General features: G+C 52.9%; 7 protein-coding genes across 7 annotated transcripts; 4 read left to right on the top strand and 3 right to left on the bottom strand.

Annotated features, from left to right (window-relative positions):
- Nucleotides 1–223: 223 nt before the first annotated feature.
- GUITHDRAFT_107544 (hypothetical protein) lies at nucleotides 224–3,563 on the top strand (the record flags this gene model as incomplete). Its single annotated transcript, XM_005833693.1, has 14 exons — nucleotides 224–400; nucleotides 450–566; nucleotides 614–763; nucleotides 814–928; nucleotides 973–1,081; nucleotides 1,129–1,222; nucleotides 1,266–1,381; nucleotides 1,430–1,508; nucleotides 1,559–2,267; nucleotides 2,321–2,352; nucleotides 2,598–2,771; nucleotides 3,036–3,134; nucleotides 3,177–3,260; nucleotides 3,471–3,563. 14 exons carry the CDS (start codon nucleotides 224–226, stop codon nucleotides 3,561–3,563), a joined length of 2,148 nt encoding a protein of 715 aa, XP_005833750.1.
- Nucleotides 3,564–3,777: 214 nt separating this feature from the next.
- On the bottom strand, nucleotides 3,778–6,892 carry GUITHDRAFT_138113 (hypothetical protein; the record flags this gene model as incomplete). Its single annotated transcript, XM_005833692.1, has 6 exons — nucleotides 3,778–3,841; nucleotides 3,868–3,947; nucleotides 4,133–4,161; nucleotides 4,189–4,336; nucleotides 4,379–4,558; nucleotides 4,907–6,892. 6 exons carry the CDS (start codon nucleotides 6,890–6,892, stop codon nucleotides 3,778–3,780), a joined length of 2,487 nt encoding a protein of 828 aa, XP_005833749.1.
- A 615-nt stretch (nucleotides 6,893–7,507) lies between these two features.
- GUITHDRAFT_138112 (hypothetical protein) lies at nucleotides 7,508–13,855 on the top strand (the record flags this gene model as incomplete). Its single annotated transcript, XM_005833691.1, has 4 exons — nucleotides 7,508–7,740; nucleotides 7,788–9,947; nucleotides 9,977–10,810; nucleotides 10,855–13,855. 4 exons carry the CDS (start codon nucleotides 7,508–7,510, stop codon nucleotides 13,853–13,855), a joined length of 6,228 nt encoding a protein of 2,075 aa, XP_005833748.1.
- A 183-nt stretch (nucleotides 13,856–14,038) lies between these two features.
- On the bottom strand, nucleotides 14,039–14,450 carry GUITHDRAFT_70348 (hypothetical protein; the record flags this gene model as incomplete). Its single annotated transcript, XM_005833690.1, has 3 exons — nucleotides 14,039–14,143; nucleotides 14,193–14,286; nucleotides 14,389–14,450. 3 exons carry the CDS (start codon nucleotides 14,448–14,450, stop codon nucleotides 14,039–14,041), a joined length of 261 nt encoding a protein of 86 aa, XP_005833747.1.
- Nucleotides 14,451–16,207: 1,757 nt separating this feature from the next.
- GUITHDRAFT_138110 (hypothetical protein) lies at nucleotides 16,208–16,922 on the top strand (the record flags this gene model as incomplete). The annotated part of the gene is made up of 5 exons (XM_005833689.1): nucleotides 16,208–16,510; nucleotides 16,559–16,636; nucleotides 16,659–16,750; nucleotides 16,797–16,851; nucleotides 16,902–16,922. The coding sequence occupies 5 exons, from the start codon at nucleotides 16,208–16,210 to the stop codon at nucleotides 16,920–16,922; spliced, it is 549 nt and encodes a 182-aa protein (XP_005833746.1).
- A 91-nt stretch (nucleotides 16,923–17,013) lies between these two features.
- GUITHDRAFT_162922 (hypothetical protein) lies at nucleotides 17,014–18,745 on the bottom strand (the record flags this gene model as incomplete). The annotated part of the gene is made up of 7 exons (XM_005833688.1): nucleotides 17,014–17,226; nucleotides 17,277–17,685; nucleotides 17,735–17,818; nucleotides 17,873–17,999; nucleotides 18,049–18,187; nucleotides 18,236–18,604; nucleotides 18,653–18,745. 7 exons carry the CDS (start codon nucleotides 18,743–18,745, stop codon nucleotides 17,050–17,052), a joined length of 1,398 nt encoding a protein of 465 aa, XP_005833745.1. The 3' UTR covers nucleotides 17,014–17,049.
- A 4,214-nt stretch (nucleotides 18,746–22,959) lies between these two features.
- Nucleotides 22,960–23,698, top strand: GUITHDRAFT_70395 (hypothetical protein; the record flags this gene model as incomplete). Its single annotated transcript, XM_005833687.1, has 2 exons — nucleotides 22,960–23,571; nucleotides 23,624–23,698. 2 exons carry the CDS (start codon nucleotides 22,960–22,962, stop codon nucleotides 23,696–23,698), a joined length of 687 nt encoding a protein of 228 aa, XP_005833744.1.
- Between the last annotated feature and the right edge of the window lie 2,759 nt (nucleotides 23,699–26,457).

Below are 26,457 nucleotides of genomic sequence, written 5' to 3'. Positions count from 1 at the left end.
GTTTAATTAAGCCAGGCTCTCAACAGAGGGCAGGCCGCCGGCCCGGGCCGCGTTGTCCGATTACAGCATGCCGGGCGCGGCGGCTGAGTGACTCGGAAATTGACTTGACTGAGTCTGTCTTTCGACTTTGACTAGTCGACCACCCCTGTTGACAATCGTTCCTACTACCCCATTGTCCAGTTCTGAACTACCCCACCCTCAATTCTTGCCGCGTCTCTTCGCCATGCGCACCAAGGACAGATCACGGGCGACGCGCTACGCGGGAGGGGAAGACGACGATGCCGCAGCCGTTGCTCTTGTCTCCATGGGACCTCCTGCCATGTGCGCTGTCTTCTCACTGCCCGACCCTGACGAGGCGATCGAGGAGGTGGTGAAGGCAGCGGAAGAGGAGAGGATCAGAGTAAGAGCTTGCTTGCTGTTACCCTGTTGCTGACATGACGTGGGGACAGTTCAAGGGTCTGATGAGATCGCTCAATCTCAACGTGCAAGAGATGAAGAATAAGGACAGGACCCTCTGTTTCTTCAAGCTCTCAGCCCCTGATACGATGCTCCGCTATGAAGCACAGGTAACGAATGGACCGCAAACGAGCGGCGGGGCTAATCGCCATTGCAGGAGAAAGGCGTCAGGCTACGACTGAGGGAGCACTTGGGCAGTGCATTGTGCAAGTACACGGGGGAACTTGAAGCCAAGAAAGCGTTTACAAAGACCTCGGATGGCTTCGAACTTTTCTGCAGTCAACAGCAGCTGACAATAATCGAGGAGGTGATGGAAAGAGCTGCAAAGGAGGAGGTAATCGTAACAGTCTCTATCAGGTGTCAAGGACAGAGCCATGGAGAAATGATGGGGAGGAGAAGCTCAAGTTTGAGTTTGAAGCGAAGATGAGCGAGTTCGAGGGCTGCGGACGGTCGGGGATGGGATCAAAACTTTGTGAGCACGCAGGTTGCCAGATGTGATTGTTGATCATGTCGCAGGTGCATATTTTCCTCTTCATCATGAGAGGATTCGACTGAAACTTATCAGCGAGTGGAGTACGAGGCCTTTCAGTCCACAGCCGCTTGAAATCATTCGTGAATATTTCGGGTGCGACAACTGTAGTGATGTTGGCGCTGTTTTTGACTTGCTCGCAGGGAGAAACATGCTCTGTTCTGGACTTGGTTTGGTTTCTACATCACTATGTTGTGGATTCCCGGGATCCTCGGAGCCATTCTCTTCGTTCTGCAGGTCCGTTCATAGAGGCTGGTCAGGCAAGACTGACTTGAGGCAGATACAAGACTATATGGAAGTCAACAGCATGGAAAGCCCATACATGCTCGTGTATGGAGTCATTCTCAGCATGTGGACGTCGGCGTTTTCTTGCTTGTGGAAGAGCTTGGAGAAGACGTAAAGGCTTTGATGCTTGTTGCTCCTATTGACTCGAGACGTTACTAGTCGACAATTTGAGTGGGACACCGTTGCGTTTGAAGAGCAGGAGGAGATACGGCGAGAGTTCATGGAGGACGAGAAGACGGTGAAACAAGTGGGAGCTTCACAATACGCTGATGGCCTTGACGTCTGCAGGAGCAAGGAAAGCATGACAACGAGGTGACAGGGGAGAAGGACGCCTACTACTTCGACGAGGGAGAGTACTTTCCGATCCCAACAGGGAGGTCGAGGGAGAAAGCCTGGACATACGCCGTCATCTTGGTTGTGGATATTGTCATCATATACCTTCAGATCTTCCTCTGGCAGATGCTATATTCGCTTATCAACGTCGAGGACATCATGGTCGGCAGCGTCATGTACGGCATTGCCAGCAGCTTCGTCATCTTTGCAGCAGACTGTGCCATGGACGGTGTGCCTGAGTTGGGCTTCCAAGGAATAGTAGACCGACTGACAGACAACGAAAACTGGGACACGTTCACGAGGTACGAAGACGCTCTGATCATGCACACCTTCATGTACAAGATGGTCAACAAGTTCTTCCCGCTGCTATGGGTCGCTTTCTTTGCGAACAACGTCAAGGTAGACCATCTTGTCTCTACCACAACGACTGATGTGTGTTGCCTTGCCAAGGTCTCCGGACAGTACTGGCGGTGTTACAACTGGGAGTGCTACCCTGTCTTGTCTATCGTGCTAGTCACACAAGTTGTTCTCCTTCAAATCTTTTACTACGTGCAGCTGTATGTCTTCCCCTCAGTAAGGAAGATGCTGTCGCAAGAGGGCAAACCGGTCCCTCCCTCAGGCATGCGAGTCATCCGCGCTCCCATGGAGATTCAGTACGAATGGCGTAAGTTTTGTCTTATCCTTCTGCCTTGTCTTTGCCTGAGCTTTCCATCTCAGATGAGCCAGGTGCCGTCGTGGACTTTTACATGGTACCTTCTCCTCCCTCCCCCTTCTCTCCTCTCCTTGCACTCTTCTGCTCAACTCTCTTGCACGCTCTCTTACCTCCTCTTTCTCTCCTTCCCGCTTCTCTCTCGCTTTCTCTCTTCTCTCTCTCTCGGAAGAAGAGAAAGAACAAATCTCTCCCTTTTCCCTTTTTCATTCTCTTCTCCAACCCTCCCTTCTCTTTCCTTGAGCTACTTCTTCCCTCACAACAACCCTGACGTTGTCCCATCAGGTGTTGGTGTATCAGCTCGGATACGTGGCTATGTTCGGCCTGGCCTGCCCCGTTGTGCCCCTGTTGTGCAACGTGGTGAACATGTTCGAGCTAAGGAGAAAGGCAAACTCCATCCTCTGCGAGACGCGCAGGCCCGGGTATGAGTGCGCCTCGGACATCGGGACTTACCAACAGGTGAGAGGACAAGAGGAAGCAGCGGGGGGGAGAGGGGCTGGAGGAGGGAGAAAGGCTGGAGGAGGGAGAAGGGCTGGAGGAGGGAGAAGGGCTGGAGGAGGGAGAAGGGCTGGAGGGAAAGGCGTATGGAAGTCATGGATGGTGTCAGGACTTGGTAGAGGCGGTAGGTAGGGGGAAGTGATGCACAAGGAGAGGAATGAGTAGGAGAGGAGAAAGCAAGTGAGCGAAGAAGAAGAGAAGGAGAGGAACTGACTAGGAGAGCAGGTCATCGACGTCTTTGCAGTTCTCTCCATCATCACAACCTCCGGGTTGCTGGGTATAACATCTCATGGCATCTACTTCTACTTCCCGGACATGACCATGGTGACTCGCTCCTCCCTGCTTCACGCTCCTGAGCTCCAGCAGGCCGACTGCATGTGGGCGACCCTCGTGTTCGAGCACATCCTCTTCCTTGGCAAGCTCTTGCTGGAGAGCGTGATCCCCACCGAGGTGAGCGAGAGGAGGGAGCGAGGGAGAGAGCAGAGCATGAGGGATAGCGAGGAGGGGACGGGTGGTGGGAGATTGAAGGAAGTTGGAGGAAACGGAGCGGAAGGAGTGGATGAGATGAGAACAAGAACAGAAGGAGAGAGGAGAGGAGAGGAGAGGAGAGGCGAGGGGAGCGGAGGGGAGGAGAGGAGAGAGTTGCTGACATGGAGACAGCCTGCGGAGGCGCGAGCCAACTACGAGCTGCAGCAGGAGATGAAAGTGAAGATCCTGACCAACTGGAACATCCCAGACCCTGAGACTTACTGAACAAACTGTGCAATAGACTTCTCCCTTCTCCCTGGCGCTCTGCCTCTGCTCGCCCTCCTCGAATCCGCAGTCTCCTTCTACCTCTCAACCTCCTCCCCTTTTCTTCCTCTCAGCTTCACAACGGTTGGCTTCGGCCCGAGCCCGCGCCACGAGGGCACCAGGATGAAGTCGCCTTGTCGGATGGGTACAGCCTGTAGCGGGGGGTCAGCTGGACTTAGATGATCCGCCTGTCATTTCCCACCTGAGCACCCCCCTCCAGTCCTCGGCTCTTCCGTATCCTGCCAGCGAGTCAGGAGGGTCGCACCTGTCGCCTGTGTACCTCCTCGTAAGCTCCTCCAGCGATGCCACTAGCTTCGACTTCTTCTCCGCTGATCCATCCGTCACCTGCCCAGCATCATGAGATTGTAGTGCTCTCAGCCCCCCTCCTCCTTCTGCTCCTCCTCCTTTCCCCACCACCTCCTTCTCCTCCCGGTTGCTCTCGAACAGTCATTGTATGCCCCCTCCGCCTCCGCCTCCTTTTGCTCCTCCTCGGCCTCTTCCTGCCTTTCCTCCTCCTCTCTCGAATTTACCTCCTCAGGATCTGTCAACAAAGTCAGCTCTGCAAGCAAACGTCTCATCATCCTACCAATGACTCGAGCTCTCCTCTCCCATGAGCGCACGGAACTGAGAAGCCTCCTGCACGTGAAGAGGAGGAGGAAGCCGGCAAGCAGGACGAGGAGGAAGAACGCGATCGACACTCCTACGATCGCCCCCCCGTTCTGCAAGGAGCAGAACTAGGAGAAAGTCAGGACCAAGACTGCAGCGTCGCCCCTTACCTTCCCCTCCTCGAATTTGCCGCTTGCTGTGCACCGAGGGTTTACAGCTCCTCCTCCCACAAGCTCGTAGCCCTGGACGCAAGAAATTGTGACGTTCTCCCCGTAGAGGATGGGGCGGAGGGGCCAGACTCTGCCGTTGGGAGGAGGAGAATACCTCCCGCAGGAAACAGGAAGACAGACCTGGGGCCGCGTCAGTGCGGAGGAGAAGGTAAGGGAGAGCAGGAGCGATCAGATGAAGAGAATCGAGCGAGGGACGGAAAGGAGGTGGAGGGTGGCGGTGGCAGGGAGAAAAAGAAGAAATGAAGGGGGCGTGAACGGAAAGGATGAAAAGGAGCAGGAGCAGGAAGGAGGAAGTGGAAAACGAGGCAGCAGCAGCAGGAACAACGAGAAAGGAGCAGCATGAAAGAGGAAGAAGAAGCGGAGGGGGGGAAGGGGGGAGGGGGAGGGGGAAGAGCAGCAGCAGCAGAAAGGAGCAAGGAGAGCGGATGAGCAGCAGAAGCAGCAGCACTTTCAGAACGAGGAGCCGACCTCGCCTGACTCGAAGCTGCCGTCCTTGAGGCACTGCGGGTCTACTTTCCGGAAAGGTTCTCCGGAAAGCGAGTACCCGACGACGCAGGAGATGTTCACGTGCTGGAGGGGAACGACGATGGAAGAGTTGGGAGTGACGATGGCGTTGCTGGTTCGCGGGTAGAGGCCGCAAGACCTGCCGGCCCTGACGCACGGCAGCTGGTTGCACATGCTGCTCTTGCAGCAGGTGTACTCGAACACGCTAGAGCCGACCACGAAGAGCTGGAGTCCAACCTCAGAGACTTCTCTGCTGCCGTCGCTCAGGTTGACCACGGGAATGTTCATGCTGCCTTGGCTGCAGTGGAGGCCGTAGCGCGAAAGCGACCAGTCGTAGCAGCCACTCCCATTGGGCTGAGGGGCGGAAACAATCCAGCTGTCAGCCAGCGGGGTGGGGTCGAAGAAGGCGCGGATCGAGTAGCGCCTGCTGGCAGAGAAAATGAAGATACGGGAGGCGCCGATCGTTGAACTTCCGTAGACAAACTTGATCGACTGAGCTTGCAACGAGTCGCCGTCGTAGACCAGGTGACCAGGACCTGTGTGCCCCCAACCTATCACGTCTCCCTTGGCCACTTCCGTCTGCTCCCCTTCTGGCAGCAGGAACAGAGCTGGACTGCCGTAGTTGCTCGTCACTTGGACAGATGAGCTGGAAACTAGCATAAACTCGTCGGCGTTGCCGGTCTTCCTCCACACTTGCACCATCAGTTGGCAAGGAGCATCCGCCACGATCTCCCAGGCCTTCAGCTTGGCCGCGTACGGGAACACGCGGGAAGTGTCAACAAACAGCACAGGAGCGTCAGCAGCCACCCACGAGTCCGCCGCCCCTCGCATGAGGGCAGCATAACCGATCACGTCCTCGCCGTACCCAGGAGGGCGCTTGGAGGTCGTGTTGAAATCGATGAGACCCACCAGTTCTGGGCTGTAGGTCTGGAGCAGCTGGTTGGTGAGAGGGTCATACCTCCACTGGCTGCTGGGAAAGGGCTTCGACTGGTAGCATCCAGTACTCTGCTTGCATTCAGCAGAAGCCGTCAAGACGCTGGACTCGGAGGAGAGCGGCTGACCCAAGGGAGCTTGAGCGCACCTGAATCCGAGGTTGCACATCTGAGAGCAGCAGCAGCTGAACGTCCAGTTGCCTCCCCCAAACTCGCTGGACTCGATGTAAACTTCTCCTTCCAGTTTTGTCCCCGTACAGATGAAGTGCGAGGAGAGCCAGGAGGGGGACTTTCGACCGAGCATGCCGTCGGCTGCAGTGACCAAGTTCTCCCAGTCAGGCACAGGGATGATAGCTGCAGCAACCTCTACGATCGGAGGTCCACAGCCGTACCAGAAGTATCCTGACACCTGCGAGAAGGCAGACACGCAATACTCCGCGCTCGGATGGCACGTCTCCCTGCGAAAGCTCCCCAGCCTCGCGCTCGAGAGCTCGCGGGTGTCAAACGCGTTGGCGCATTGCAACGGAACTCGCTGGCAGGTGATGGCGAGAGTGAAGGACCCGTCGGGTTGACATCTAGGAGAGTCCGAAGACCCGAAAACTCCCGAGGCTGTGAACCCCGGCAAGCAAGCCACCTTGACGGTCTGGTTGAAGAACACCTCTCCCGTCGGCGTCACTTCTGAGTTTGCTGGGGGAAGGAAGCGACCGCAACTTATGGGCATGCACAAGCTCCCCGGGGAATACCCCAGGGCTTCCGCTGTTGTAAGGTTGGACACGTTCACGGCTGGATCGAACCCTAGGCATGCGGGAGTCACGAGGTCGAGAGAGCTTGGTTGGTAGCCAACATCACAGGTGATCTCGACCTGCTCTCCTAGCCCCATCACTCGGGATGGTGAGGCCCTGCCATGAGCCGGCCATGGGTAGGCTGGGCAACTTTGCAATGCGTTCCCCTGGCATTGTGACAAGAGTATCACCAAGAGGAAGCTTAGCAGGCTCGTGGCAGGAAGAGGATGCGGCATGGAGAGCTTGCGGGTTCTCAGCCAGGCATCCTGTGTCGAGCTTCATGCTCCCCTCCTCCTGGTCGTAGCTCCCCTCGCCTCATGGCAACCGCTCTTGTCAAACTTTCGACAATAATTTGAAGGCACCCGCCTCAGAACCCCGTTGTTGCAAAGTTCGTACTATCAGAGAGCCCGGAGTTCCCGGCGCGGCAATCACTGAGTATGTTGGCACACGCCGGGCCCCTAGTGGATCACGCCGGGTCACTGACACCGGTCGGAGACCGCGGCTCGGGCCCGGACTCTGCGGCAGGCCGCGCCGCCCGGCCCGGGCTTCGTCTCCGGCCTTACAGTAGTGACCGTACGGTCCTGGCTGGCTCGGACGACCCGGCGCAAGGCAGAGAGGAAGGAAAAGGTACATGTGTTGCTGCCCTAGCTCACTGGCCCTATCACTCTGTCGGGGATGGCGGCGGTTTGAACGTGTGGTTGAAGTAGAAGAGCTAGTAGCGCACCTTGTGTAGTTGATATGATGAAATGATATTCTCCTCCTCCTCCTCCTCCTCCTCCTCCTTATCATCATCGTCATCAGGAGCAGTCGGATAGTACGACAGGGGTGCGAGCAGCGCTGATCAGTCGAGCATGTCGACCTTCAAGCTGGAGGGTCGTGAGCGGCGACCTGGGAGCGGGTGGGCGGAAGGGAGCAGCGAGCAAGGGATTTACAGGGGGGAGTGGAAGGACGGATACCCGCACGGGCAAGGGACGTTCTTCTTCAACACGGGGATCAAGTTCGCTGGAACATGGCGAGAAGGAGAGCCGGATGAAGGGCAATGGTCTGAGTTCGAGACGGGGACGCAAGCAGACGTCTCGCGCAGGTGAGTTTCCAGCTGCGCGACCCCCCGCTGACTCTCCTCTCCTCCAGGTCGAGCTGCAGATGCACCGAGGCAGCATCGGCACATCTCTCAGCTCCTCCCAGCGTTGGCTTCCATGTGTACCTCCGGTCCGAGCGGAAGCGGAGTGCTCTTGACTGGGAGCAGGTTCGAGTCGCTCGGGAGCTTGCGCACTGGAACGCAGGGTTTGCTTCCAACAGAGAGACGGAGAGCAGAGACTTTCTGCAGAAGCTGCTGGTCGACGACTCTTCCTCCATGCAGACTTACGCGGTTGTGGAGTTTCCTTGGCCGCTTCGCTCCTCAGAGCCCAAGACGATGATGGAGGTGTGGATCATGCACTCAAACAGGCCCCGAGACAAGAACCTGAATAACTTCACTTTCACCGTCATCTACCTCCTCTTCGACGAACCCTTCGCTCGGCATCGCTTTCAACGGCACTTCTCTGCCACGTGCCTGCATGTCATCACGACGAGCTTGAAGGCCTCCAAGATGGGAGCGATACCCAAGTTTGCCTCCATGCAAGAGAAGATGGCGAGGATGGAGAAGCACTTGACAAGTTCATCCTTGTGTGAGATCAAGGGCTCGGCATGGAAGTGGAAACAGCCATGGGAGTTGCATAGAAGCTGTGTCCGTCAGCCCAAGTGCTCTGACTTGGAGGGTAAGAGTCTACAGCAGCTGGACAAGAGTTGCAGCCCCTGCCTGACACTAGCAGCTCTGAGCAAGCTGCTCGAGCTCGTTGAGGGCAAGTTTCTCAACGAAGAATGTCACATGCTGCAAGGAATTTCATTCCCACTCAAGGAAGTCGAAAAGCATGCAATGCAACAGCGCAAAAATTCTGCAATGGTGGTCGTTTTCGACACGATAGAGAGTGAGTTTGTGTCAAGAGGGAGAAGAGCGTGTGAAGTGCTGGAAGCGCTCATGTGGAAGACAAGCTTGCTTGTGAACCCGAGCAAGTACGACAGCGAGCAGGCTCTACGAGAGTACCTGAACTTCAACACGGAGCATACAGGAGCTCGTTTGCTCCTCTTGGTTGGAAACATGATGAAAGTGAACGAGTCTGTGTTCCTCGTGCCCCACGACAGCGACTTGCAAGGCATGCTCGCCAACAGGCTGAACTTTGAAGGCTACCGCAGCATCCAAGACTCCTGTCTGCCTGTGGAATGGCTGCTGCAAGAAGTAGCCAGCAAGAACGGATTCTTCGCATCTCCAACCCTCTGCTTCTTGTTTGGAGCATCCCGGGAGTTTGAATATTCCAACTTGAAAGCAAGCTCAGTCGCTGTAAGTAATACCCTGCTGTTGAGATGTACCACGGAGGACATAGAAGAATGTTGTTTCCTGCCGACGTTCTCCTCCTTGCTTGAGATGCAGGGGATCGAACTTGTGGACATGCTACACAGACTTAAGATGAGCGTTGATAACAAGGAGAGCTTCAGCAGCGTGCATCTAGATCATTGGTCCATCTCCAGCAAGTTCTTCTTCTGGATGAAAGAGTCTGAGAACGTCGACCTCGATTACGGGCAGGAGGACTTGGCAGCCTTGTATCAGGCCTACAACCTCCCCTACATGTGCGGGCTGCCGCTCCTGGCTTACACCGGATCTCAGCACCACGTGGCGAGGAGCGTGATGGTGCCTGCGATGACGAAGCATCGGCAAGACTTGCTGAGACACTGCCTCGCTCGCATCCAGACTCAGTCAAACTCGCTGATCTTGGTGAGCGGACCTGACGGCTGCGGGAAGACTTCAGCTCTGAGCCACCTCTCCTACGAGCTCATACGCCGCAACAAGGTCAAGGCAGTCTTTTGGTTGCGAGCCAAGACGTACAAGGAGGCGTATCACTCGCTGCTTGACATCGCTCAGCACCTTCAGATTCATGTCGGCGCCAAGGGGTCGTTTCAAACTTTGACCGCGAGGTTCCGCATGTGGCTGGAGGCCAACGACGGATGGCTGGTGGTCTTGGACGACCTGCAAGACCGCAGGCTGTTTGACGAGTTTCGAATCCCCGCGCAAAGCCAGGCAGGCATCACCGTCGTCTCTTCCACCAGACCACTTGACATAGCAGCTCCCTCTCAAAACCTGCTGGTCCTCGACCTCATGACTGACGACGAGTCTCGAGAGCTTGTCATCCATCAAGCCAGCGACGAAAACCCAGCTGACGTCAAGCTCTTGATTCAGCAGCTGACCGCATCCCCCTCGTCCTCGCCTTGGCGTCCTCGTGTATCAGGATTCTTGGGGTGCCCATGTCTTGGTACCTTCAGAAGATCAGCCTCTTCAAGCGCGTCGAGGCACAAGTCTCCCCCGACATGTACGAGCTGGAGGCGCAGGACCTCAAGGCCGTCAACCTCCTCCTGCCACACGTTGGGTACGCCATGAGCGAGATGAAGTTGCAGGACAAGCTCATGCCTGACTTCCTCGCCTTGTGTGTGCACCTGGGGCCCTACCGCATCCACATGGACATGATTCCTCCGGAGCTCCGATCTCGCAGCAGAATGAACCTCGTTGTGCAGCATGGCTTCGCTGCCATGCAAGACCGTCAGACCGTCGCCTTTCATCCCCTCGTGCTGCACTGCCTGCGAGTTCTCCTGCCCCAGGTCCAGCTGGATGCCCGGAAGGCTCTCAGCCACCTGGGAGCTGCTTGCATGGAGAGGAAGGGGAGGAGAATTAAGGTCAAGCCGGAGAGGGGATACTGGACCTCAAACCTGCTCCAGCTAGTCAGTGACACGTCAGAGTTTGACCTTGACGTCATCGAGGCGTGTGCCGAGCATCTGTCGTCGGAGTTGCAGGATCACGGCGAGGCTCTCGGGTTGACGGAGCGGCTGCTGAACCACCTGAGCTCCAGCAAGGACGCGTCCAACCCTGTGATTCTCCACACTCAGATCAAGAGAGCTGAGATCCTGCTGCGGAAGGGAGACGCGGACGAGGCTTGCGCGCTGCTGGAGCGATGCCTGCGGATGCTGCAGACCCTCAGCGCGTCGGAGACGAGGGAAAGCTCGCATGTGATGCACTACCTAGGCGTCTGTTTCCTGAGGAGCGGGAGGGTCGCTGAGGCTCTCAACAGGTTTCAGAGAGGCGTGGAGGAGGACGAGCTGACGTCTGTTGCAGGCTTCAGTTCACTCTAGACTTCCTCGAACCCCTCATACACAAGTTTGCGGACAAGAAGTTCCTGTCCCTCACTCTCAAGTTCGACTCCAAAGTCCTGCAGAAGCTTGACAGCCCGAGCATGATTGAAAAGCTGCAGAAAGGCATCGAGAACGTGTTAGGCTTCGACAGCCGGACCCTAGAGATCGTCCGCAGCCTCACTCGATCAGAGTCGTTCGACATGAAGGACTGGAACAGTGAGAGCTGCTTTGTGGAGATGCATGTAAATCGCAACAAGATCACGATGAATGACCTGGAGATCAAACTCACTGCCCTTGAGAAGGAGATCAGAATCGACGGGCTTCTGATTCCGTGCGGCAAATATCACTTTAAAGTGTCAGATATTTCATGCCCCTTTCTCAACGGAATGATGCACGAGGAAAACTTGATCGTCCTGGACACGCTATACCAGATGTCTCTCGCCCATCAACAGACGAACTCTCTAGAGTTGTCCATCAAGTTTGCATATCAGTCGCTGCATTGGTGCAAAGCAATGCAGCAGGAGGATACAGCATGGGAGGTGCTCATCCTGTTGAGCCTTGCACGTATGAGGTTGAAGCAAGAGAAGTACTCCGAGTGTGAGAGGCTGCTGCAAGACTGCCTGGACCTCTACTCCAAGAACGAGACCAGAGACGCGAGTACAGTGGGCGAGCTCTACTACAACGTCGGTTTGATCAGGTACAGGTGCGGCCTGTTCTATGACTCCATCCACTGGCTCGACAAGTCGAAGCGAATCGTGGAGTACAACTTAGGGAAAGAAGACATGCGAGTCGGGATGCTGCACAACTTGTTGGGTATGAACTATGAAGCTCTCGGGCAGCTCCAGTCATCGATGTTTGAGTATCAAGAAGCGCTCAAGATCTTTCAGGAGCATCGCGACGTTGAGAGCTGCATTGAGGTGTTGAACAACCTTGCCATCGCCCGTCTGAAGAATGGAGAGGGAGAGACTAGTGAAGGAATTTTCAAGCAGATCGCCAAGTGGAAGGAGTTCATGGATGAGCCAAGCAATGTCAATGGTGAGAGAAGCAAACTGTTAGATCTCGTAACTCGAAACCTTGAGATCGCATCTCCCACACTGCAGCCTGACGGACAGTCAAGTGGAGACAAGAGCATGCGCTTGATCTCGCAGTATGTTGTCACAGAGGACAATGCTCTCAACGACATGATGAACGAGGGCAGGTCGAAGCTGGACTCCTCCAAGTGCATGGAAGCTCTGCTCTCCTTCAGCAACGCCTTCAAGCATGCCCTCAAGAGGTTCGGGGATCGGCACCCCAACACAGCAAGAGCGCTCGTGGGCATGGCGGCCTGCTATCACCACCTCGACAACTTGGAGCATGCGCTCTCGAAGCTGAAATTGGCTCTCAACATCATGAGAATGTTCTATGGAGCACACCACGACGAGATCATACAGATCAGACGTAACATGGGAGCTGTCTTCTTCGACATGTCCACCAGGAAAGCTGCCGCCGACTCGCAGGCACTCCTTCACCTCGCTCTACAAGAGTTCCAGTCTGTCCTGCAGCACAACGTGTCTAAATCCGGCAAAGACTCTCTTGGCACCGCGCAGATGTTGCGATGCATAGGAGAGGTCAAGGTAGCGAGGCGGGAGATGGAGGAGAGCAAGGACCTGCTGTGGCAGGCGCTGACAGTCTTCGAGAAGACTCTCGGCCCTTCACATCCGGACACGCTCTCCCTCCATGAGCTACTCTTAAGCGTCCTTCAAGAAAGAGCCCTAGCACAGCAGGATGCGCCTCGTCGGACCTCGGAGATCCTTCCAGGGAGCTGGGCAGAGGAGCAGGGAGCGAAGCAGCAGCAGAGAGTGGCGGAGTGGAAGGCGTGCATGGAGTGGAACAAGAGGGCGATAGTCGAGGCGCAGGACGTGCGTCAAACCATCCAAAGGACCAGTCGCTGCAGGAGCAAGGCGCAGGGCCCCGGAGAGCAGGAGAAGACAGGGACGATTGTTTACGACGACCATACAAACACGGCTAGAATCAAGTTTGACAACCGAGAAGAGCTGGTGTGCAGCAGGGAGCGGCTGGCAGATGCGATAGAGTTCATGCTGCCTGAGGGGCTTGAACCCGGGCGAATGGTGGTGATCAGGCAACTCAAGAACGCGTCCGTCTTCAACGGCGCGCACGCTCGAGTGGTTGAAGCCAATCCGTCAGACCCGGAGTGGGTGGTAGTGAAGCTAGCCGACGGATCAGACATGGAAGTGCGGTACCACAACCTCGACTATCAGCTTCCTCCCGGGCTCCGTCCTGGCATGCGAGTGCGAGCTAGAGGAGTCAATGGCACGCGAGAAGAGCAGGTAGGCACCATCATCAGGACCTTGGAGTCGGATCCCGGCAGGGCTCTGGTCAGGTGGGAGAGTGACAGAAAGCTTGGAGCTGTTCGCTTCGCAAAGCTGGAAGTGGTGATGAGAAGGGGATGGGAGCGAGGTGGCAGAGTGATTCTTGGAGCCAAGAACAAGCTGGCGGATGTATCAATGAACAACCTGACTGGCACTGTTGAGGACGTGGACCCTGTTGACCCTGATCGAGTTGTGATACACCTCAACAACAGCGATCGCCGAGTGAGTGTACGATATGACAATCTCAGCTTCCTTCTACCGAAGTTTGCCCTGCACAGAGTCGTTGAGGACCTGTATGGTCGCAAGGGAATCATTGTACGAGAGGATGACAGCTTCATGAAGCATGTTATGGTCACGCTCTTCGAAGTCTACGAGGGCTGCGGTGGCGAGACGGTGAGCTACAACCTGGACAAGCTGACGCTGTTGGACCTCCCGAACATGCCAGGGTTTCATACAAGAGCATGGGTGAAGCTCAAAGGACTCAAGTCGTTCTCTTACAACGGGCTGCAAGGATACCTCATGGCTCCCTCGTCGCAAGACCCGGAGCGAGTTGTTGTGGAGCTAGACGGGGGGAAGCTGATTGAAGTTCATCTCGACAACATCGATGTCCAATGATGCGAGCTGATGCTTATCCTACCATCCTTTGCCCTGTGATTACAAGGCTCCAACTCCCCGATGTGAATAAATAATTCTCATTTACTTGTACAGCCTAGTTCTCCTCCTTCTTTCCCAAGTTGAAAGGTTTGATAATGTACTTGTCAACTGCGTTGGAGGTCAGGAGACGCATGCCATGGAACCTCATCGGGAGCACTCACCGAAAGGAGCGGTAGCTAGAGTGATGGCGATGCGAACAGGAACAAGCGCACGAGCCACGTTGAGGAAGCCGAAGATGACAGCAGAGACCTGGGGAGGAGCGTAAGATATGAAAGTGGGAGCTGTTAGGTCATGTCACCTTGGCAGTTGACTCAGGGTTGTCAAAGGAGGGCCACTCTCCGGTAGTTTGATGGTAAGCAAAGATAGCTGTTGGAACACTGATCGCCCAGAAGCTAAGGAAAAATGTCAACTGGCAGCCGAAAAGAAGAACCAATAGCAATTCCGATGAACACATTCCAACATGAACAAGAAAATGTTTGCAAACAAGAACTTACATGAATTCCCAGATCGCGTACGCAACAAGTCCGGCTACACCAGCATCCTTGACCTTGGTCATGAGATTCTCCTTTTTCTCCTCCTTGACCTCCTCTGTTTTCAACTCCTTCACAGTCTCCTGGACTTTCTCTTCTGCTGCATTGTCCACCTTCATCTGCAGCTCCTTGTCACCGCTGCCTTCTGTGCATGCAAGCTTTACCTTGCCCCATGTCAACCCAGCCATGCGACGAGATGGGGAGCGGAGGGAAACATGACCCCGGCTGATGGGGGAGGAGAGGCTGTGAGAGAGCGGAGAGAGAGCTGAGAGAGCTGAGACAGAGGTTGACGATAGGGGCGCTGGGGCAAAGGCCATGGCACAGGGAAGGAGCGCAAGGGCTACAACGAGCATGATGCTCTTTACCGCAGGAGGGGGGGGTACTGGTCTCAGAAACGCTGTTGTATGGACTCGATTTCTTCGGGAGGTAGGGTTATTTGGAAGGTTTTCAGGTGGGTGGGGTAGTAAAAAACAGGGTGGATATTTATTGGGTGGGGTGGTGGGGTGGTGGTGACTCCTCCTTTATAACATCTTCGGTGGCCACTTGAACCAGAACAATCTTCCGGTCGGCCATCATTCTTCCTGCGGGAACCGTCGGACTTGAACCGCCCGGCCCGGCCGTTCAACCGTGTGGTTGAGTTGGCACTCACTGAGTCATGACAAGCCGGCGGATTCGGAGGAGCACAGTGACCAGTGAGGAGCCTGGCCGCCCCGGCGGACTGAGTCTAACTTAACCCACTTGTACAATCGGACTCTCACGGTGATGCGACCGGGGCCGGCCCGGGCCGCCCGGAGACTCGGTGATAGGCCCGGTTCGGCCGGAAGTTCCGGAGCTCGGCCCGGGGGGCGAAAGGCTTACAAGCAGTTCCGTTCCCGGCGAGCCCCGGTGGCACTCAGCCGGGCGGCCCGGGCCGACTCACCCGCTCATCATCCGAGAGCAACCCCCCCCCCGGCCCCCCACTGGCAGGCTCAGAAGGCCCGGGCGCCGGGCGCCCGGGGGGGCAGTGCTACCTGCGCAGCGCACTGATGGTGCCTTCAACCGGAGCGGTATGAAGGACGGAGAAGAAATGCAAGAGGAAACCGTGAAGTTGGATGGGTAGAAACAAGACTGAAGGCGAGTGAGCTGTAGGTAACATCAAAGCTGTTGGCATTGACAAACTTGTTCGAGAAAAGTTGCTGGCCATTCCAGCGGCGCGGAATTGATGTTGGTAGCAAGATCACATATCATGGTGTAAGTCAAGTAGAACTCTCAATAGGAAGCATTGCGATATGAAAGTCCGATCGGGATGTTTGAAAGCAGAAGTGGAAGCAGACAATGATTTTGTTTGATTTGGTGCGTTCTTGCAAGGGATGATGATATTCAGCGCATTGGCTTTAACCTGCTAAGGGCATGGTCAAGATGAACGAAATAGGTGCAATTACAGATTTCCATAAGAAATCTTGAGATGTCGAAGAGTGATAAGAGAGTGTACGGTTGCTTACTCGAATTTTTTCAGTACGAATCTTATCTAGTATAATTTTGACTGTTCTCGCAGGACTGAATGCCAAGAGAGGGTTGCAGCACAAACTGTATCAAGGCTGAGCAAGCATAGCCTGTATAAGGGCCGAGCAAGCATAGCCTGTATAAGGGCCGAGCAAGCATAGACTGTATAAGGGCCGAGCAAGCATAGACTGTATAAGGGCCGAGCAATCATAGCCTGTATCAGCTGAGCAATCATAGCCTGTATCAGCTGAGGAAGCATAGCCTGTATCAGCTGAGCAAGCATAGCCTGTATCAGGGCCGCATGCGGCTTTTCTGGAAGGTCGTGGCCGGATCTCTCTTCCTTGCTATTCCGGCATATCTGTGGGACCCCCACAACTTGTTCTTCACTTGGGTCGCAGCGGCGGTGGGCGCGTTTTCTGCTCTCCTCAATTGTAATGGGGTGACCCCGCTGGACTGGGATGTGAGCGATGCGATGCTGGACCCTCCTCAAGATGTTCGAGATGCTATCCGCAAGGACCCGGAGCTTTCTCTCTTCGACGCCTGTCTTTCTGACCTGTTCAACAATGTGGAAGCTTACGGAATGGAAGCTGTCTCCGCACGGCTGGTACTTGATAACACACAGAGCAATGTTACGCTGATGATGCTTTTGTAGATGATAGAAAGTGGCGAAAATGTGACGATCTTTGCACCCAAAGATTCTGCAATGGCTTGTCGGGGTGTTGAGAGAATGGTGGCACGTCGAAATCAAACAGGGTTCTCAGGGTTTGATGGTTGGGTTTCCTTCGTTCTATCGCACGTGTGTGACGATCTTCATGATCCTGACGATCTCGCGCAACGAGAGGAAGTGAGCAGTATGACAATGCCATCAACATCCTGACTCCAGATTGAAGGTCACTTCTATTGCTGGACAGAAAATACGATTGGAGGACGTATTTGGAAGACTGGGTGAGTGATCGTGAAGTTTTTTGAGGACTTGCTGCTCATCGTTTCCATAGGAGTCAGTCAAGAAGGGTTGAAGTTCAAGAGAATGAAAAATGGAATAGTCTACAAGATCGATAAAATCATCCTGCCATCAGCGCTGGAGCTGTCAAGAGCTTGTTTCAAAGAGGAAACTGAAGGCGTTTGATAACAATAAGCCAATCATTAACTATCTGTTGTTCTAGAGAAAACATTTGCTATAGACCCAGCCCAGTCCATTGTCTTGTGGCCATTTGCTTGAGGCTCGTTTTCTGTTGTGTTCTTTGCTTCGTTTTTGTCTCTTTCTCGTTGTTCAACCACTTTCTGAGCCAAAGCCTTAATTCTGTTAGTCTGCTGGATCAACTGTTCAAAACAGAATCAAAACATGTTTCGAAAAATTCTGAGACACTCACATCGTCTAGGTATTCGTTGACCTCACCATAATCTAAGTTGTGCTCTTCATGATGCATCTTCTCTACTGTCAGATCGCTATCTTCTGAAGCTTGAGATGCGGGTGCTTCCGATGCTTCAACCTCACACTCTTCAACGACATCCATCTCAGCATTCTCCAACTCCATCCTTTCTTGCTCCTGTTTCAACTCCTTGTCATAGAAGTATCGCTCGAAGATTGCCTGGAGAAATGCGACTAGAAATCCAGCAAAAGTAATCACGAACAATCCAGACATCTCGGGCAAGGTAAGAGTCTTTCCCTTTCCAGGATCCACATATACGCATGGATTATCAACATTCCTGACTTTGAATTCGGCCATGAGATTCTCTACCAGTCCATTCGAAGAGGCGTTCAGCACCGCTACAGAGAACCTGTAAAGCCTTGCGTCACTCAGATCTTGTTGTAATAGTTCCATCTCACGGTATCTGAAGTTCTCCATTGAATGGGAAGCCAATTCCAAGACCGCTTGGATTGAACTGCGAACCTTTGGTTGCCAAAAGACAGCTGATGGTAAGGTTGATGTGAGTTCGTCAGAAGAGGTTGAGGCTGTTACTTCACCTTCCAGTTTCTTTGAACCTCCTTGTCAGCTCATATACCACAGATGGGCCATTGGCGAACATGGAATCTGGTCCAGCAGACCCATTGATCCCGCACATGACCATGTCAAAGGCTCCCAACTGAGCATCTGCACAGCGTGGAGTCAGCAGCACGAAAGAATCTCAACGTGATTGTACCCTTGACAGAGCAGGGATCCACCGTCTTGCTGTACATCAAGGTCTGCCCATTGGCATACTTGGAGAACAGCCCCGACGTGGTGAAAATGGAGAAGCTGATGGAGCTGGAAGACCTCTGCAACAGTTGCAAGTATTCGAACTGCACAGACGATCAAGGAAGGAAGTTACATTCTCACCTATCTCTCACCTGTACGCTCCCTGTTGAGCTGCAGGAGTATTTGCTATTTCCCCCGTTGTACGTCCCTCGCCAATTGGCTGACCACGATGCCGTGTCTGGGCATGCTGGCCCCACCACAACTGTCGTGAACGCTCCACTCTCAAGGCTCGAAAAGTCGTTCAGTTGTGCTGCTCCAGCAGAAGATGTCAAGAACGCGGCTACAGCTCCTGTGTAAGTAGCTGCGATGATGATCGAAAACAGGGTATGAGCGCAGAATATCCATTTTCCTCCTGTTGTTTCAGGCGCCTTGTCTGGACCCCCTACCAAGGTCGTAAAGACCCAGTAAAACGTGTCTGGAAATGAGTTTAATCCTTTGGCAATGCCGTGATTCACAGGCGCCTAGCCAAAAGCTCTCAGAAAGAGCGACAGGAGAACGGCAGGACTTACTTCGATGATTAAGAATAGAATCCAAATAATGCAGCATTCGACAACAATACCAATCCACAAAAACACGTCGAAGGGACCAAATATGTTGTACATGTTGGTGCCGATGTCTCTGAAGACGTAAATCGGGACACTCTGTTTGGTCACAAGTGCCTGCTGTATCGTAGCGTATCTGTGCGCATCTCACAATCGTTTTATCGTTTTCTGGTACTACAGCGAGGACTTACGGTGAAGAGAACTGCAGTAGAGCCAATCGGTTGAGAGTGATTTGAACGGATCCGATGATCTAAAAGAAATATCTTTGTCAGCTAATGCCTTGGCTGGGCATATTTGAGAGTTGACACTTGCCATATCCGGCCCAGGACTGACACAAGATTCTGTTAATAAGTGAGTCAAGAGAGGAAAACGGCGAGCAGAGAAAAGAATTACTGTCGTCAATGCTAGTACATGTAGACAATGGGCTAGGTCCTTTATAATATCCTGGATTTCCTAGTAGGGCGGAGGGGCACTGTAGTGCACTGGGTTACATGAACTCTAATGCTAATGCACTGATGCATTTTTCCTAACCGTTCCATTCTGAAGCGGCGGCGTCTCACTTGTAAAGTTGAAACGTCCATCACACAAAATGTTGACGATGAGGTTATCAGAGGAACTGCATAGCTCCGTTAGGTTGTGCGCTGGTTTCGATTACTTGTCACATATCCGTTGACGCGATGTACCACTCGAAAGTCGAGTTGGAAAGTTTGAGTTCCTGAGAAGAGAGTTCAGTTTCTCAGAACGATGGCATCTTCTGCACAGCTTACTTGGCACTGTGTGTTCAACTGTTCTTTCAAATATCGATTGACCTGAACGTAATGTCAGGTTTAATACAACATCTCTGTTCACAGAACATACAAAATAATATGTCAGTCCACCATTCTTGCATGAGCTGAGATTTGCCTCTGAGCATCCAAATGCAATAGGGGGGCATTTTTGTTTGTTGCAAAGTGCTGAAAAAAACCTTTTAACTCTGCTTCCAAACATTGACAGTACTCACTAGCATCAAACATGACGAATGGAGCAGAGTAATGAGTTAATATCCTCAAATTTTTCCCGCAGGGTAAGGTCATTGGGTTGCAAGACGAGCTTGTACAAGACGACTGACTCTCAACACCCATCATTTGTACCTGCAACACTACAGCAACGAAGAGCAGCTGCAAATTGTGTCTCCTCACGATGGCCATGGTTTTGCGCACAGAAATTTGCTGAGTATCAGTATCTCCCGACTCAGAGGTATCAGCATGTTGTTCCAGATATTTCGGCATGGTATGTATTCGCGTTGGAAAATCGCTGGCTCCTGTACTTCCAAGTTGGCTCTGTTTCACTTCTTCCTCCGCTCTTACATCATATGCCAGCATTTGCCATACTCCACCACTTCATCCCTGTTTCAGCAACTCAAATGACCCTACCCTCCCATTTCCCTCGTGCATGGCTCAACAAGACCCCATCCTAGCCTGACCCCACCCTCTTGTTGACGCAGAGCTACCGTCCTGGCAATTATTGTCGGAACTGCGACCACCCCATCAGCCCCCACGCCTGAATCTGATGGACCCTACCCCCCTGTTGTCCCAGACTTTGGGTGGTTTGAGCCATTATCTGTACTGTGGAGGTGACCCTACCCTACCCAAGCACCACTGGCTCGCTGCATCGGTGTGGTCCCCCGGAAATAAATCTGAGACTAGTAGTACCAGTAAAGGTAAAGTACCGATGTAGCCCCGGTCTGAGGCGGCGTGCTGCCACTGCCGTCACAGCCTGACTACCCCCGGACCGGGCCCGGCCCTACAGTCCGATCAGTCAGGCGACTAATGCATCTGATCGCCGTGGCCCGGCCGGGCGCCGCTGTTGCTCCGAGCCTCGGGGCCCGGCCCGGCCGGGGCCCGGCTCCTCAGTGGCCATTCAGGGCCGTGATCGGTCAACGCCCGGCGTTGCCGCAGGCGCGGCCAGCGGCCGCTGCCACCCAGCCGGCCCGGGCCCGGTGATACACCGTACTGTACGGTCTGCCGCGACGGTACCGGGGGGCGGCCGCAGCCCGGCCGGGCCGGGCGGTACCGGGCCCGGGCCGGGTGACCGTTTCACACTGTGACAGTCACCACTGGCACGGCGGCCCCGACCCGGCCCGGGTCCGATCCCGCCGGGGCCGATCGGACCGTACTATCTAGCCGGGGCGCGGCCCGGCCCGCCGCGTTGGCGGCCCAAGTCACAGTACCGTAGTATGGTTATGGGGGCCCGGCATCTTTTGAAACAGGCTTATGACTCGGCGTTGAACTTCGGAACTTGTGACTCAGTGACCAGCCCGCCCTTTCCAGTCACTGCCAGGCTCAAGCCTGGCAGGGTCTATACGGTAAAGTCATGTGGAGCAATGAGCACGTGTCACAGTAGGGTGACGAAGTCAACTGTCACGGAAGTAAAGTTTCATTGTTATACAATTTCTTGAAGGCTTGTTGTATCGCCTGACACCTTATACTTCTGTAAAATTCAACTATCAGGCTGTGGCAGCAATACACAAACTTGAGTCGCACTTGAAATGCCATAGCTATGGCCGGATCCTGTTTTCCAATGAGGTCATACAGTTTGTTTTCCTGTTTTTGGCATTCATCGTACAGATCAGTTAACATCTCTCTTTTGGGGTTGCAATCATTTACAAAAACCTCTTCTTTGGAGATTTTTCTGGATCGTACAAGTGAGTGAATTGCATCGTACAGGAGAAAATAGTCCTACATGTTTACATTACATTTGAAAGTTGAGAAGGAAATAGTGCTCAAACCTGTCTTGTCATTTGACCGAATGAAAACCCTCCGCCTTGCTTCCGTTCCCTGCTCTCTTGGATACATATGTCAAAAAACACAAATGTTGCAGAGTGAAAACCTTGGAAGGCACTGTTGGATAGCAAACTGTGATCTATGCCATCGAAACTTGTTTCAAATGGATCCTGCATTTTTTGGTCTTCCATGTCGATATCTAACGTGTTTTTCTGTTTCAGATCATTTTGTAAATATTCCATGTATAGAAAATGACAATTTCACCCACCTTGTCTCGTACAACTGTGCATGGACCGCAGCATTCCATAACGCTGTTGTTGTTTCCCATATGTAAACGATAAGTAGCCCTGTATCATAAATAACCAAACAAAAATATTTCTTTGTATGATGATGAATCGATGCTGCTAAGAAAAGTTGCGTTGTGCTGAGATAGCATCGAAACTCGTTTTTGCGAGAACAATTCTTGATGCAGATTGAGGTGCAACAAAGTCCGTCATATCCACATATTCTGTGATTGTGGCAAAAGAGGGAAATTGCGAATATAACTCTGAGAAAATATCATAACGACATCAGATGATGCTGTTGAATCAAAAGTAGCAAACTCACAGAATTTCTAAAGAACGTACATCATGTTGCTTGCACAGAAAGGATGCTTTTGCATCGAGTCCCCATACTCTTTTTAGTGTTTGTTTGTCACCCCCCAATATATCAAGCACAATCTAGCTGTGTATCTATAATCAAGACAAACTTGTTCAGTTCGAATCCGAGTGACTCTACTGAATTTGAAGTATGATTTACCGCCGCAACCCGCCATATCGAGGCGTACTACCAGTGGCACTAGACTCGAACTCCTCTGTTCTAGCACGATTCAGCTCATCACTCCTCATGGCAAACATGCTCAAAATTCACTGTCACTCACAAACTTTCTTCCGAACTCAGTACTACGAATCCGCATCACTAGGCAGCTCGTTCACTGTGATCGGACTCGGCGGTTTGCTGGCAGTGTCGTCCTCCTCTCCTTTAGGGACATTTTCCGCTCCGAAGCAGAGCTGCCGGACCGTCCGACGGATTTAGCCTGGCCCGGCCCTACCGGCGTCAGTACCCAGCCGCGAGTCACCCGGGTGTTGTCCTGGACTGACTCGGACAAGCCTATGATAGAAATAAAAGTTGACTGAAATATGTGTGATTAAACAAAAGAGTCTGCCTCACTTAATTTGTTAGTAAATGACCTGGGCAGTGGTATACTTCTCGTCGTTCGCCCAAAGACTGTGAACGTCGGAACATCTAAAGCCGCCCATGGCAACGAGGGGGTGGAAGGAAGCCGCTGCAGCTGGTGTCGTTATGGCGCTGCTGTGCCTCCCCTACGCAGACTCTTTTGGCTTTTCGCCTGCACCTGCAAGAATGCAGAGGACGAGCCGATCGTGCTGTGAAAGTGGAGTACAGCATAATTTGAGGATGAAGGATCGGACGACATTCACAAGGGCCGACTTGGTTTCGATGTGTGGCGGATTGATGCTCACCCTTAATCTTCCTCCGAATGCACAAGCTCTAGTGAAGGGAATTGCACCTCCACCTGACTTCGGAAAGAAGAAAGATTTGCCAACGAAGAAAATCACAAACATACAGGAAGCCCAAGAGTACGGGGCCCAGAGGGAAGCAACACTTTTCGATAAGCAAGATGGAAATTTTTCTGTGACTAAGGAGGGTGATCGCTACCGAGATGTAAGAATAGGAACAGGAGCAGAGGTAAAACCAGGTTCTGAGGTTGAAATCAAGTATCGAGTGCTGAGGTTGGGAAAGAGATCAAGGGATGGGCTGAGTGGTGAAGCTAGCTTGGTCTTTAGCTATGGCTACGGCGAGGATGATGACAAGGAGACAGACACGTTGAAATTTGTGGTTGGTGAAGCAAACCTGATCAATGCGTTGAGCTCATCCTTGCCTGGCATGAAACAAGGAGGGCTACGAAGAATTTCAGTTAAGCCCGAGCGGGGCTGGAAACTTGAAGATGCATCATGTGTAAAGAGTGTTGACATAGGATCTGCCGTCGGGCTACCCGGAGGCGCCGTCACGGAAGCAGAAACATGTCTCGACTATTTCCGTGTTCCCTCTCCAGCCACTTTTCAGGTGTGCCAAGCTTACGATGTCGTGGAACGAACCTCTTACTTTATTTTTGCAGGCCAAGAGAAAACTATCAAGACGTTTTGACGAGAATCTTCTTATGGAAGTTGAAGTGATCAAGGTGTCCAACTAGCTTATTGAAGTAGTTTCAGCTTGTCTGGTTGGTTCGCGCTCAACAACAGTCACAAGATGATTCGGTCTCGAGAACCTTCTGGATAGAAACGAATGTAAAGGAAATATATTCGAAAGTAAAGTACACAAGGAAAACATTGCGAAGATATGTCGGACAGTGCTGCACAGTGGCTGTTAATCATGCGGCTTAGTCTTTCCTTAAACTTTCCAACGAAGGCAGCTTTGCTAGTTCGCCCTCGCGCGCCTCAGTCATAGCTTTTTGGATGACATCCATCGAGTGACTGAGTGCCCGAAGCTTATGTTTTTTCCAATCAGAGAAGCTTGACCACTGCATGAGCATCTGATATGAAAAGCTAGGATGGAGGGACGAATCGACTGATTCGCTGATCCACGACGAAGCAGCATCGGAAGAGGATCTTGAGTCAGGATTTTGAGTTTCAGAATAGCATCTTGACAACGGAGTTCGATCGAAGGATGACATAGAGATGACATCATCTGATGAATCATGCTCCATTCGTGGCAAGGCCTTTAAATACGGAATACGTTGTCGAAAGCACCCTGTTGGGTACCGATGAGCAATGCTAGGGATTCTTCTCGTCGAGCAGAGAACGCGAAGCAAGGACAGGTAATTGGAACAAAGTCTATGAACCCAGGAGGTGGTGAGGGGAAAGGATCGGAGAAGGGGAGCGAGAGTGCAGGGAGTGGAAAGGAATGGCGATGCAGGGGTTTCACAGCCAGCACGAGCAGGGGTCCCCGAAATGTGAGGAATGAGCCACGAAATGAAGATGTTCAGGGGGAGCATTAGTTGTAAAGAGATATGCTGACATGTCACAAGGCTAAATCTATGTGATCACGAGGATGCCATGGCACACATGGGGCAAAAATGTAGCGTTTGGAGCTCGCTTACCACGAAATTTGGAATCGATGACAAGCTTTTGATCAGCCTTTTCAGAAACGATGTGTTTTTGGAGATCTCAAGAAGCTGCAGTGTTGTAAAATCTACAATCAGCGGTGAGGCCGCGGCCTCACTTTTTATTATGAGTTGAGTCACTTGAATTCAAATCTGAATTCAAATCTGAATTCAAATCTCAACTCAAATGCCAAATTAACTGACACGCCTCCACTTAACTTTGAGTAAAGACTCCGGCCGGTACAAAAATTCCCCCGCCAGAAATCCTTCTACCCTACCTATCTTTCCCCGGCAACTTTGGGATACAAATTGAGCCTACCTGGTGGTAACTGGTACTATTAGTGACTATTTATTAGTACCAGTTTGTTTACTTTGAGCCTATAATGGCCTTGTGCACTACTATATGATAACCCCGGCGCGGTCACTCAGGGGTTCAGAGTAGGTTCGGAATCCTTGCATCATGGCGGTCCAATGCAAGGTAAGAGGGGAGCGGAGGAAGGAGCGCGGGAAGAGAGCGGGAGTCAGCGATCAAGACACATACGAGCTGTGATGCTGCTGATCCGCCGTTTCCATGGAAAGATGCTGAACAGGCTTTTGTCTACACCTTTCCATCATCGCTCGTGATGTTTTCTCATTCACACAAGATGAATATGAGACTATCTTTTAAGGCATATGCATGCTCTGAGATGAAGGAGATTTGTGTTCATAGCAAGATATCAAGTCTATGTTGGGCACTCGGTGGAGATTCTACTGTTACATGTGCACTAACTTTTCTTTGTGTTGTCCTGTGCGTGTGATTAGGAATGCGACACCGGGAAATTGAATCCGTTGTTATCCGACGGTAGATGCCCAATCAACCACTGCAAGATGCCATGCGACTGCGTTGCTAAGCCTAGTGTCGCTTTGATCTGCGGTGTTGTCGCTGGAGGTAACTGCAATAATAGCCATGCTCTTTCCAACACTGAACGATATGAACAGTGGTGGCGTTCCTTGCCCTCGTCTGGTTCGTTTGTTACATGCAAAAGCGACGTAATAGGTAAACTCAAGCTCATACACCTTGAAGGTGTTGTCGATGAATCTCTTCAAAACTTATATGGGTTTCTACAGCTTAAAGGAGGCTCCTCAAGCTACAATGGTTGAAAGTCAACCCCCCCAACAGCAAGCCTTCAGGCAGAATGAGAGTCAATATCCTCAACAGCAAGCCTTCATGCAGAATGGGATTCCATACCCCCAACAGCAAGCCTTCATGCAGAATGACGTTCCTTCACCTCTGGCAAGCCTCTCCATCTTTTTTTGCTGGTCTCTCACCTTTATATCGCATCGCAGTATGCAGGGAACCCGCAGCCGCCGTTCCAGCCGCCGTTCCAGCAGCCGGTGAAGCCTGAGCCGGTGAAGGAGCCGGTAAAGAAGCAGGAGCGCAAAAAGAAGAGCTGCTTTGGCAGGGGGCGCCGCCGGGAAGGAAGCAATGACCCTAATTTGAATGGCGGTGCTTACTTTTTCAATGTTTCAATTGGAGAACCCGGCTGGTGGGGAGGATCCTGGGACAGCGGCGGCGGCGGCGGAGGAGGAGGAGGAGACTGCGGCGGCGGAGGGGGAGACGGCGGTGGCGGAGGAGGAGACGGTGGCGGATCATGTTAGTCGGCCCGGTACCGTGCTCCGATGGCCATGATCGGATCGTCGGATGATGACGACCGGCCACTTCGTAATCAGTAAATCAATTCAATCGGAAGCCTGCCACTGTGGCAACGGTCGCCAGCCCGGTCCGGCGAGCACTGACGGCCTTCCGGGAGTCCGGCGCTGCCGAGTCACCGTGACGGTGCCGTGTCACTGGGGGCCGGGCACCGCCGTGA

This window comes from Guillardia theta, assembly GCF_000315625.1.
Source record: "Guillardia theta CCMP2712 unplaced genomic scaffold GUITHscaffold_29, whole genome shotgun sequence".
Lineage (NCBI taxonomy): Eukaryota > Cryptophyceae > Pyrenomonadales > Geminigeraceae > Guillardia > Guillardia theta.
Note: the sequence above shows the minus strand (reverse complement) of the source record. Positions and strands in the feature narration are given on the sequence as shown.